Source organism: Xiphias gladius, chromosome 16 (genome assembly GCF_016859285.1).
Source record: "Xiphias gladius isolate SHS-SW01 ecotype Sanya breed wild chromosome 16, ASM1685928v1, whole genome shotgun sequence".
NCBI lineage: Eukaryota > Metazoa > Chordata > Actinopteri > Istiophoriformes > Xiphiidae > Xiphias > Xiphias gladius.
Genome location: NC_053415.1, coordinates 11468218 through 11481209, shown reverse-complemented (window position 1 = coordinate 11481209; position 12992 = coordinate 11468218). Strand labels below are relative to the sequence as shown.

The 12992-nt window shown below is 39.6% G+C and overlaps 1 protein-coding gene across 1 annotated transcript in view; it reads left to right on the top strand.

Moving 5' to 3' along the window:
• The window catches only part of LOC120801644 (receptor tyrosine-protein kinase erbB-4-like), a 302300-nt gene that overhangs the window by 195290 nt on the left and 94018 nt on the right, over window positions 1–12992 (top strand). Inside the window, 2 exon segments of the mRNA XM_040148804.1 lie at window positions 4320–4451; window positions 7919–7984. Coding sequence (XP_040004738.1) covers window positions 4320–4451; window positions 7919–7984 — 198 coding nt within the window.

Below are 12992 nucleotides of genomic sequence, written 5' to 3'. Positions count from 1 at the left end.
TTCATCATCTCTTCAAATTGCTTTTACATTATTTCATTTGCCCAATCACTTAGCCACTCATTTTTTTTCATTTACTTATTGTACTGGAAGTGGTCCAGTTCTGCCAGCAGCCCGGAGGGACTTTTTTTTAGTGCATTTTCTTTCTCTTTAACCTCTTTTGCTTCCCTATAGAACTAGTTGCTGACTGTTTTCTTTTCTTCTTCTAATGCTGGATCTGTAGTTTGGGAGGGTGATGCCATGGACCAACAGCATACAGTAGCTACTTTAATTGTTAACAAACTTATTTGGAATTTAGACAAACTGCACAGTACGAGGAAAGTTGGCATAGCTACACGACATTTTCCAGGAAAACTGTAGTTGTATTGTTACAGTTACCTTTTGCTGAGAACTTCCCAGCACATTGTTTTCTATTGTTTGCCACTAAAACAATCATTTATAAAGTGTCTTTCTCAAGCAATGCATAGCAGATGGAAATAGTTGATAGAAGAGCGCTGACATTCCCCATCACATTTTCCCACCTTCTGTAGAGATTTAAATTAGAGACCTTCTGGTTACACAACACTGATGAAGCAAACTGGTAATTTAATTGATACTCAAGGCACGTATAGTAATGTGTGCCTCATTACTGCCAACCCTGAATCATGTGTCTTAGTGTATGTGTGTCTGTGTGAATGTGTTTTTGAGCATGTTTTCTTCTGTGTTGACTGTACGTGTGTGCTTATCTCTTATTTTGGTATATCTTCCATACTGTCGTGTGCAACCTAGCAACAACTTCAGCCTTCCACTGCTGCTGGGGTGTACAGCAGGGTCTGTGCCCCAGCGTTTAGCCTCTTTGACCCAGAATGCATCCTCATCTTCCTGCAGAGTTTCCTCCCTCTGTTCCACTGAGCTGATATCAGCACTGAGCTGAAACAAAGTACAGTGGAGACCAGACCCAGGGTAAAATCCCCAATCCCATTGCCAGAAGACAGGAGAAACTTCTCTTTCTTTGGGATTGAATGCTTGTCTATCTATTATAATTACCTGACTGTTAGAGTTGCCTTCTAAATCTCTTGCTGACTTTCTATCTTCCTAACTGCTGTCCAGCTGACTATTTGGTCTTACTTTTCTCTCGGGCACTGGTATGATTTTCTTCATGCTTATGAGTGTATACCTGCCTCCGGCAGACAATATGAAGAGTGATTGAAGTGTAGACGTTGAGTGAATGTGTTTTCTTGTGTGCACTGATGAGAGTACTTGAGCACATGGATCTTCTTCAGTATACAGAAGAATAAACACTAATGGGGGATATTCAACAATTGCAGTCGTCCAACACTGGCGCAAATCAACCATTTATTATCGTGCTTCTGTTGTCCTACATATTTCTTCATTAAACAGGCCACACAACCGTAATTCACTCTCATAAACTCATTAATATGGCTTTTTTTTCTGATCATTGGCTTGCTATTTGCCTCCAAGTCTTAATCAAAGTCATCCCCGCACTGCAATAAAGAAAAAAAAAATTACAACAAGCACTTACCATCAAAATAATTGCCTGCATACATTTGTTCTGCCTCCCTGAATTTCATATTGTTTTCCTCCAATGGTCCTGCAGTCTGATACTGAAGATTGTTGTGCCTTTTGAAGCCATACACTCATTCAGATACACTTGGAGTTGCTCTCGGGACAAAGGAGGAGGGGAGGGAGTAGTTTGGAAACACGAGCTGCAGCTACGTGAGCAAACTAATTAAGACATTACCCACTAAACAATCAACAACAGGATTTAACCATTGATCACCCCCTCACCAAGTGCACACCCAGCAAATGCGCAAGCCAAGCATTTACTTGTAATAAAAGTGAAGCCTGCATGAGTTTTGCATGTTATTGTAGGTATTATGTAATATGCATTTGTAAATTAATATCTTGGTGACAGAGACAAATAAAGTGTTACAACTTCTTGAACTTGGTCATGTCACACTGCAAATGAGTATGTTGTGTTAGAGAATGGTGGAGCCTTCTGGATGGTGTTGAGGGTTTTATTTTTCCATCTGTTCACACAGTGTGTCTTGAGAGTATTAATGCTGCTCATGTCCAGCTAGAATTAATGGAAACACCTTTTCTCGCTTGTTTACTACACACAAGAATCCTGAAAATACTTTGTGGCTCAGCTTTTGCTTATTAAATTCAAGTCTTTTGTCAACTTTTGCAGGTTAGATCCATGAAAAACTATGGTTGTAGCTGTGTAGCCTGCTGATAAGTATGGCTCATGTTTACAGAGGTCATTTCCTTGACCAATTAATAATGGACAGCATTGCTTTCTGTGTCGACACTCACTTAGAAATACACGTGGAAAAGATGGAATACAGTGGAACAAAAGTCCACACAGCATATCTAAAGTACTCCCTCTTTTTTTCAAGTTGTTTGCTGCCTTGTGTTTATCAGACAGTCTTGTTCAGAAGGGCAAGCAAGTCCTTGAACTGATTTTAAGGTACTATTTAGTGAGATTTGTATACTCAGAAAGTCAATGAAAAATAAGACAACCAAATTATTAAAAAATGAATTAGAATGTGGCTGCATTTTTACTTATTGCTAAGTCAAGATATTGTGGCCAAATGATCACGTTCAATTCATTTTAAACGTTTTTAAGCTAGACAGATCCAGACAGCTGAGGTAATTAATTCATTGAAACTTTATTTAAATAAAAATTATACATATGTATATATATATATATATATATATATATATATATATGTGTGTGTGTGTGTGTGTGTGTGTGTGTGTGTGTGTGTGTGTCTGTAAATTTCCACGCACTTTCAAAGCCCTGGAACCCTCTTCCAGTACCTGTTATATGTGGATAATGCATCTGCATCTAATTGTAAATGTGGCCAAATGTATGTTGGATGTTTTTATACCTGATTTCAATATATTTTGGCTCCAATTACAATCCGGCTAGCCAGGATGAAGGTGAATACCTGGAAAACATACGTCTATCTTGCTTAACCAGGGTTGAGATGTCCTGCTGGCATTCCTGTCTGCTTTGCCTTGTGTCTTGGTTTGTCCATTGCCATACTTTGCCAGCAGCATCCCATTGTGCAAACAATTTGAATTTGAGACGCGGCCTCCTCCTAGCCAAGCGATATCCCTCCTGTGGTAAGAGGCAGGATTAATTTCACTCCCTAACCCCCACCGCACATGCAGGATGATAGAGAGGGAGTGCTGAGGTTGTGGGATTGGACTTTGTGGAGGTTATACCACCACCACCTATTTACCAAGAAGTAACATTTTATCAGGCCTTTGTGGGACGATATTGTATTTAGTTGTGTCGGTACGGTGCTCGCGATAGAGAACACTCAAGCTCTGTAAATAATGCAAATCTGCTACTGGGCTTCGTTCTGTCTTTTTTCCTGCTATTTGTCTCTCTGTGGCTGTCTGCCATCTTTATTTGTCTCTCTCTCTCTCTCTTTGAAATAAAAGTCAGGATAGGCATTCTCTAAACTCCTGCACAACAATAAACGGAATCACCCTCTGTATCCAATCATTCAACAGACTGTGTGTGTGTGTGTGTGTGTGTGTGTGTGTGTGTGTGTGTGTGTGTGTGTGTGTGTGTGTGTGTGTGTGTGTGTTTTTCTGTGTGTGTTTATGTGTGTGTGTGTGTGTGTCTGTGCGTGTTTGTGTGTGTGTGTGTCTGTGCGTGTGTGTGTGTGTGTGTGTGTGTGTGTGTGTGTGTGTGTGTGTGTTTGTGTGTGCGGTGAAAGCAATCAATGCTTGGTTCGACAAGGCGATGCATATTATGAAGGAAAGATACATGACTTTTGTCCTACCACTTTGATGATATATAAAATTACAGACTTGTTCTGAATGCTGTCCCTGACTGGGGCTTAAATCCCAGATGGACTTAGTGTTGTGATAGCAGTGGGGCATAATTGATTCTGGCTGCTCGCAGCTTGGGAAGACAAAGTTGAGAGAACAAGAAAATGGGGAAAGATCAGACTTTGTAATAACAGCAATTTTACACGGCTTTGTCCTGGTTGCCTCACCATAACTACCACCATCAACAGCATGCGTCTCAAGATCACCTGTTCCGCCAAAACCTCCGCCCTCCTCTGATGGAATGAAAAAGATAAAGTGCCCGATCCAATCTAGCCCTTAAGTATGATTCTGACTTCAACATGCAGTGTCTGGCCATGTTAATTATAAAATTAGAGCAGGGCAATTTAATAACACATTAGGAACCTGGTAACATGATTGCTGAATTATGAGTATCTTCCAGGCAGACACAGTATACCCAGTAAGCCCTGCGTGTATCTGTAATGAATGTGTGCTCTCTCCCTTCTCCACAGAGATCCTGAGCGGAGGTGTTTATGTCGACCAAAACAAGTTTCTATGTCATGCAGACACAATCCACTGGCAAGACATTGTCAAAAACCCACGTATCCATCCTGTGGTGGTGCCCACCAACAGCAGCGTTACATGTAAGTAACCTACCAAAATTGTAGAAAGCAAGATGATTTGATCTGACTTAAGCTTTTAACTTACTAGAAAGTTTTACTGCATTGTTGTTGCGCCACACTAACACAGTTACACTTGGAAACTGCACAGTATCACCAGAGAGTAATCTACTGGATACTGAGCAGCAACACCTAAGCAGATGGGACTTAAAAGGTTACTGCACGGATTTAGCACTGAGCTTCTCATACATTTTTTGGAGTCATGAAGGACAGTTTAAAAAAAAGTATAAAAATCAATGCAGCAGTAGTGGCTAATGCAGCCATGAGCTGCCAGTCTCAAGCAGAGATGAGGAATGGGCTACACAGGTCTGGTAAGCACACTTTTTTCTAACTCCGCACTCCCATTCACACATGCAGTAGTACTCTGCACTACTAGTGCTCTGTCTGTTGACCTAACTTTGATATATAAAATCAGTCGTCTTATCCTTTAAATGATTTGCTCGATAGTACCTCAGCAGTGGTGATGAGAAGGAAGTGAGTACTGCTCTTTCGCTTTCCCCACCCAGATTTATCCTGCTAGTCAGGGGCTTAAACCGGTAACCTTGAGGTCTGCACATTAGTTGTACTAAATTGATCTTTTTGAATGCAAAATGGTGACCTTGAACTTTTCAGAATTTCTGAAATGTAGTGTTGCCTGATCTCGTAATTTTTTTTTCCACACCACACTTATCTGCTCACCTGGTGCACAGCTTTCCTGAATTTTCCCATCACTTTTACGTTTCTCGCTGTCAGTTCAAGCTCTAAGTATTTTTTCTCTCCAAACACTGACAGTGTTTTGCACCAAGGTTTTGCCTTTCTCCCGCTTGCCATTTCATTTATTACTTGTCTTTAAAGAATGAAGTTGTGGCAGTGTACCCCGCTAATGAGGATAGCTCAAGACTACAGATGCGATCACTAATTTGCTTTAACAATATCGACTGAAAGCATAGAAAGCGCCACTTGATGGTTTTTGGAACTCAAATTTATCGGACTCTTAGCAGACTCAAAATCATTATCATTAAAATGTATATATTCAGAGGCCTTTCATAAAGTGGCAAGGGCTGGTAAGTAAGACAAATGGACTAAAGGCGACTGCGTCTTAACCTTCTCCATTCACAGTAAGTGATCTGTGAGAGTGAGCAGCAAAACATTGTCATCACAAAATCTCCCCTTGACTCTATTCTGTCCCTCTCCTTACCATAACAATACACAATGATTGCTCACTCATGTCGTATTAATGCCCCACTGCAGCCAGCTGGAAGACATGTCAATGAATGCTTAGAGTTATGAGGGGATTTGTTAGGGTGATATAAACATACTTAATCTATCAGTGGACATGTGGGATGATGGTTGAGGTGGTTGTCAGTGAAGTAAAGATGCATTAAGTCACCTCTTCTGACCTTATTCTGTTCATTCACTGACCTAACCTCTTAACACACTCTGCTTTTGTCATTAATTTGGTGCTCAAGCTGTTTGACATTTTAATCTGTTGTTGTTGTTTTTTTTCTGTATTTCTTTAAGATGTCTCATCTCGTTAGTCTAAAAATACAATGTTGCATAATAATATGGATTATCATTGTGGAACAGAAATAAAAAGATTGTAATGAAAAAGTAAATAAAAAAGTCTCTATGTCCTTGCACTCACTGAAGGCTTCAAAGATGGAGATTAACAGTTCCAAGCATTGATAATCACCCTCCTTACTGCAGCCCTGCTCGACCCTGAATCCCATGCAAGTTCTCTATTCCTCTAAAAGTTCTCCAAACCTGTAATCCACAATTGAGAACATAATCTCAAATTTATTCCTTGGGGAGACACCAGCTTTACATTGTTATTACTTGAGACTTATTTGTGCCACGATTGTTGTGTTTATTGGTCTGCGTACCCTGTTGATTTAGGCAGAACACCCCCTCCGTCTTTTGCCTCACGCCAGCCCTGGAATGGCAGCATTCTTTAACCTTCAGGGGCTGTTTTTCAAGAAAGCAGTAAAAGATTATGGAGCAGGAAGAGGGGTGGGACAGGTTTATTCTAGGTCTCAGAGAATTTATATGTTGAGTGAAGACCTTGGACACTAAATGAGAACACTTTGGCTTGACTTCACAGGGCACCAAGCTCAGAGGAGAACAGAGATGTAACTAAGTGAGGTAGCAGCAGAGGTTCTGCGAACTCTGCACTGTCAAACCACCTCTTATGGCTGGCTGACATTTGTATTACTATACTGCTTCTATGATGCTTTTGGTACTGTCAAGGGCGTTGACCTCCTTTTTTCAAGCACTGTCAAAGAGCTAGTTTGAGGGGTAACAGGCTGGAGAAAAAGAGACACAAAAGGGACAGACTGGAAAAAGACAAAAAGACATCGTGTTGGAGAGGCTCCCTCCACAGAGGAGGGATGAAACATTGAGCGGTGGATTGAGAATGAAAGACTTGAAATGTATGATGGAGAGGGGCACAGACGAGGAAGAAGAGCAGGGCAGAGGATGGAGAGGCTCATATTTGGGAATAGAATCAGTCTCGATGCTAAAAGCTCTCATTTGGAGAGGCTGATGGACAGAGGACAGCACTTCTGCACTTATCCAGGCTCACTTCCCCCGCAGTCAATTACTAGACAGTCAATTAAGTCCTCCAAAAAACTCAAAAAGGCACTGGCGAAAACTCTGAGGGTTTGATGCTGCTTTTTGCTGCTTTACTGCTTTTATCGCAATCTGATGTGTGCTGGTTTCATGCTGGGCTGATTTCGAGGAGAGTGACAAAAGGAATTGTCTTATTTTCACAAAACAACCTGTGCAAAGGTTATTTAAGTTTTTTGTGACTAGAGCAGCACATACCAGCCAGGGGAGATGATGTGCTGTTGCTAAAAGACTGCAGGTTTCATTATGTTCTTTTAGTAATAATAACAGTACCTGAAAAACATGTGGTTAAATTTTGTGTCAAGTTAATGCTGAAAAATTCCAAGCAATTTGTAAATACAAGTGTAATAACAGTTATTTATATTAAAATGATGATTGAACATCATCCGCATCATGCAATCATATAGTTAACTTTACACCAATCCTGTCAAGTATTCGAGTTCCTACGTTTCTTGCAGATTATGTTCATTATGTCAGATTCTAATTATAATAATCATGCAGCACTCACAAAGTGCTTGAAAGGCACTTATAATGAACTGTATCTTACGAACATCGCTTAAAGCAAATTTAATCATGTTGCATAGAAAACACCACACAAGGGTGCACACACACATTAGATATATTTAAAGCTAAGCCGAGGTAATGCCTACATCCTCGCTCGCTATTTGGATCAATTTGGGCTTCAGTGGAGTGCTTGAAGGTACACACACTCCGGCTCGGTGCCTCTAGCCCGGCTTCAGGTTCAACTACTGTGGATTTTTGAAGGCTGATTATATGTTGTGGTGAAGCAACCATTTGAAATGCCAATCATCTCTGTCCTTGAACAGGTCAAAAGTGCCATCGTTCCTGTAATGGTCGTTGCTGGGGACCCAAGGAGGACCAGTGTCAAAGCTGTAAGTACATTACTATTATTAGCTGACAACACGTCACATGACTCTTTAGTGGCTTCCTCGCAACGGCTTCTGTGGTTGTTTAGGATCATCATGAAAGGCCTCCAAGGTTTTTTATATTTTTCTGCAAATATACACATAGAGGATATGAAAATATTCATACTAATATAGATTTTCCTTTGGTGGTTAAATTTTAAGTTCCGTTTCCTTTTAAAAAATGACCCTTTATGATTTCTGCTGCTGCCTTGTTTTGTTCTGACATCTATCTGCACGCATATGTGATTCAGACACCACAAACCAAACTGAAATCAGTGACAGGGTTTTATGCTCATTTCTTTGAGTGTAAGAAATCTGGATTGCTGTATGAGCTAATTCTGGTTCAACAGATGCAGTCATGATATTAACTCGTGTCAAAGCTTTAGATCAGGCAGTTTGAGTAAGTCAGAAATGGCATTGGGCACGCAAGTGAATTAAGCCACTAATGTTGTCCAAGTTGTCAAACCTTATTTAGTCCACCTGCAATAGAAAGTCCATGTTGAATATCTACCTGCCCTCACCTGTCTTTTATGATAAATAGGAAACAATGGGATCACATAAAAGCACGAGTTTTAACTGGTACTAAAAAACCATTTTGTATGTTTTTTTGCTATACTCAGATCTGTTCTAACAAATCCCAACCAGAGATATAGCTCTTTTTGATTTTGTGTAAATAAGATCAAAAAATGGCCATGGTTTTTGCTTCAAATTATTTTTTGGTCAAATAATTAAAACTATGCTAAAATAGGTTATGTCCCGACTAAGACAGAAAAAAATCAAGACGAACTAAAATCATGTGAAGACACGAAAAAAGAACATGCCATTACTTAATTTATCTACTCAGATGGTATTTATAGGAACATCAAGGTCATCTGTATAGTTGGTTTTCATTGAATCTAGAGATTCCTGCTCAACTTCTAAATGTGACTGTTACATCTAAATAAGGAAGGACTCTCATATGCGTGATTTTATAATCCAGCACATAATTTATTCCAGAGGCCTCCACTTGAAAAGCACAAAATGAGGATGTCCTGTTGTATCTGCATCATTTGTACCCTAAATGTAACACTATTCCTTGTATTAAAATTCACTGATGAGTCATCTGTTGCAGTAGCAACAATTTGTTGGATGACAAAATTACTTGTACTTTCTTGTTTTTCCAAGGCTAAAGGAGCAAGGAAAAGATGCAATTCTTTGCATTTTGTGATTGTCTTTTGAGCGAGTCCTAATTGCAGACTGACCTTTATAATAATACTTGCTAGTATTTCTAAGGGAGGAGTGCTGGATAACACATTTTTGTCTTCGTCCATTACATCAAAACATTAATTTTCATCTAATACAATCAATAGTCAATGAAATACACACCTTTTTATCACCTAGGAAGATAAATGCACAGTGAGAAAAATGGCTGTTCATAAGGTCAGGCAGTTTTCAGGCTTGTAAATGGGCCAGCTCTGTACAGGTATTCTCAAACACCTAGTGGCTGTGGAAATACCATTACCTACATCATGCACACACACACGCACAGATATCAACCCCCAACAAATCTACCACAAACCCCCCTGCTGGGACATCCCGCCCTTCATTCTAGCTAATGGCAGCTGGGATAGAGTGTGAGAATGATACACTACTGAGTCCATCAGCAGGGGAGAGCTCTATGTTATTCCCTCAGTCATCTTCCCTCGCCTCTCAATTCATGTGTCAGTGTCTTACTCTCAGGCTCTACGCGTCTTTCCTTCTCTTTCGGCCTTTTCTTTCTCTCCCTTTCTCACCTGTTTGAGCAATGAAGATTCTACAGTCTACAACATACGTACATGTATACACACAGAAAAACAAACACTCACACACACACACACAAACACACCAACAGCCAAAGTAAAATCAGTGAGATATAAAAGCTCAAGGCACAGAATACCAGTTGGCCTGAACCAAGGAGTGAAAATAATAGAAAAATAACAAACTAAGTTTTGCACCCAAAGGTCCCAACAGGTCCTCTAAACTTAACCACAAAAGAAGTTGTTTGTCATTGCCTTGTAAAAAGTGCTGTTAATTACAGTACTCGAATACATTTACTTTCCCACTACTACTACAACAATTACTACTGCTACTACTATATGTACTATTTCCTAACTCTTTGCTATTGTTGGCATAAACCTTGGTATCGCTCAGAATGGTGTAAAAGATAACGCTCAAGTGTCATAGAAGAGAAATGCTATCATTCAAGCTTTGCCATGGGACACCAATAAATTAGGTTTCTGGGCTTCCAGCCTTTGATAAGTAAACTGACCAAAAGTACAACCTGCCACAGTTCATTTCTTTAAGCAGTGAATATGACAAAGTGTGAAGTCATCAAACATCGGTCTGCAATTTATCAATGTGCTGTCACAGATACTAACCTTCTGGCTGATGTCCACCAATCCAATTTTTTTTTTTAATGATTTCTCCATCTGTGTCTACCTATTACCATCCGTAAGCAGGGAGGCTTGATCTTTACTATGATCATGCTTGGCTTTTCTTGTAGAGAATCAGAACACACACAAATTACAGTACATACCACACACAGAAACCTTACAACAACTCTAAATACAGCATGTACATATTCACTCAGACAGAAAAGCCTTCACATTTGCTTTTCCTCTTTCCATTAAATGACTCTTTGTTTCCCTCCTCCCTTTTCCCGTTTGATTGCACCACCCTCGCCATCAATTTCCTCCTCTCTTTCCATCACCCTGTACATGGACCACTTCATCTATGTCTTCCAACCATGGCATGTCTCATCTTATTTGTTCTGCGGGTGCGATCTCATTAAGATAATGAGGAATGAACTGTTTGACCAGGACCTGTTAACAACATGTCATAGGCTAGCCCTCGATAAGCCCTGGCCCTGTCTGTCTGCCTCCTTTTCTGCCATTGTCAAGCTATCTCTTCATCTTCATCCATACATTGGTGTCATGATTCTTCCCTCCTCACACGCCTTTTTTCCTCACAACCTTTAATTTTGTTGTGTTGAAATACATTGAATGAATGAGGGGAAAAATGTCAAATTAATAATGACTTCAAAGATACTTTTTGTGACATTTCAATGAATAACTATTCAAAATCTCAAAATCAACAATAAACAGAAGCTTTTGGTTTCAGCAACTCAGGGGAAAGTGAATGCATTCAAGAAGTAAATTACAGCTCAACTTTTTCCTAGAAGTAGATGATGAACAAAACGTTAGTGCAGTCTAAGGGCCTCAGCCTAGCTGAGGTTCTGCACGGATCAGGATCAGTTCTTTCCCCTTCAGATGTCTCTTTAGTTATTTTAGAATTTCCTATAAAAATATAAAACATGAATCAAAATATCAGTGTGGTGCATTGGTGTTGCTTTTTTTTAGCTTAATAGTTTAAAACAAATTTGAGCTATTTAGAAAAAAAAGGATGTTCTTGGCACTTGCAAACAATTGTGGAAATATTGATGTAGAAGACCTTTGTCAGAGCAGTCCTTAACACATGTGGACCTAAAAATGGTATTCTGTTTGCCATTGCCAGAGCCAGAGCTGATTCTTAATGCTGTGTCGCTGGCACACCCACTGTATCCCTTTTAAACAATATTGATTGCACCTGTGTACTCCTGCCACTGCAGGTCAAAATGTGAAAAATGTCTAAAAGTAATGCGACTGCCCACAAGAGTTAATATGACTTTCCTCTCAGACCTCACAGAGTGTCTGAAAAGACGAAATTGAGCCTTTAACTTTAATCTCTCAGCTGATGCTGCTCTTTACTCATGATTTTTCAACAAAAGGTCGCTGCTGTTGTTGGCTCGGCCTGCTGAGCAGCAACTTAGCTTGTTTTGTGCCATTATAAAAATTTATTTTAGCGTGACCATAGTTATTGTTTTTCATTTTGTCTGGGAAGCTAGCAGCTGGCCAGGACATTACCTTTGATGCAGCCTAGGCGAATGTTGAAAGATCAATAGCATTCCTAATAAGTCATTTATAACACGTCTTAAAATATCAAGTATCCAAGCTATCCCTTTCATCTTGCCGAAAAGAAATCGGAGAAAGTGCTACTTCAAACCTCCCAAAAATTCTGCTTAAATTACATAATTTATCAAACAACACATGAAACTGATTGTATCAAAGTGGACACAGTCTTAAATCTCCAACAACATATATTTTTTTTGGCCACTTGGGGGCAGTAGAAACAAGTCGTGTACATAACGGCGACATATCGTCTTCTTACAGTGCATATGGCGAACTTGGTGGCTAACAGTTGCTAACTGGTATTTACACATCCCGCAGATAGGGAACAACATTAGTGTTCATTTGGAGCCCTGTTTCTATTCACCTGGCAACTGTAAGTCCAATATTCACTCCCCTTTAGCTCTTTACCTGTGTCCATAGAAAAGACAGGTGCCACATGTGAAGGACAGTGAAACAGATAATTACTTTACTAATATTTTGGGCAGAAAACGTGTACATTCATTTCGTTTATTTGTATTTGAGTCAATTTCATAAAATATAATACAGTATCTCTGTTTTGTGGCTGTAATTTGGCATAGTTGGAAAAGAATGTAGGTGAGAATTAGTAAATCTAAATATTTACTGATATACTCTAGAAGGTGAAAAGGGCACAGTCAGCACAGTGATTACTGTGGGTTATTATTTAGCAGATCAAAAAACATAAACTCTGCAGAGACAAACCGGTGAGCTCCTCTTCCTTTGGGTCTTTTCTTTGCGTCTACTGCCTAGCATTGAAAGGAACCTCCGAGGAGCAGGAGATCTCCCAAAATGCAGCCAAGAGAAACACAGCGAGATTGAAACATCACATGATGAATCTGTAGTTCTTCTACAAGATGAGAGGAAGATGAGAGGTCTCCTGTATTGACGTTTTCTTCATTTTATTCTACATCTAATTAATAAGACATTATTAAAGCGCAAATTTTTATCAAGAGCATTGGTTAGCCAAGAATTCTTTCTTAGATAAAGCATCA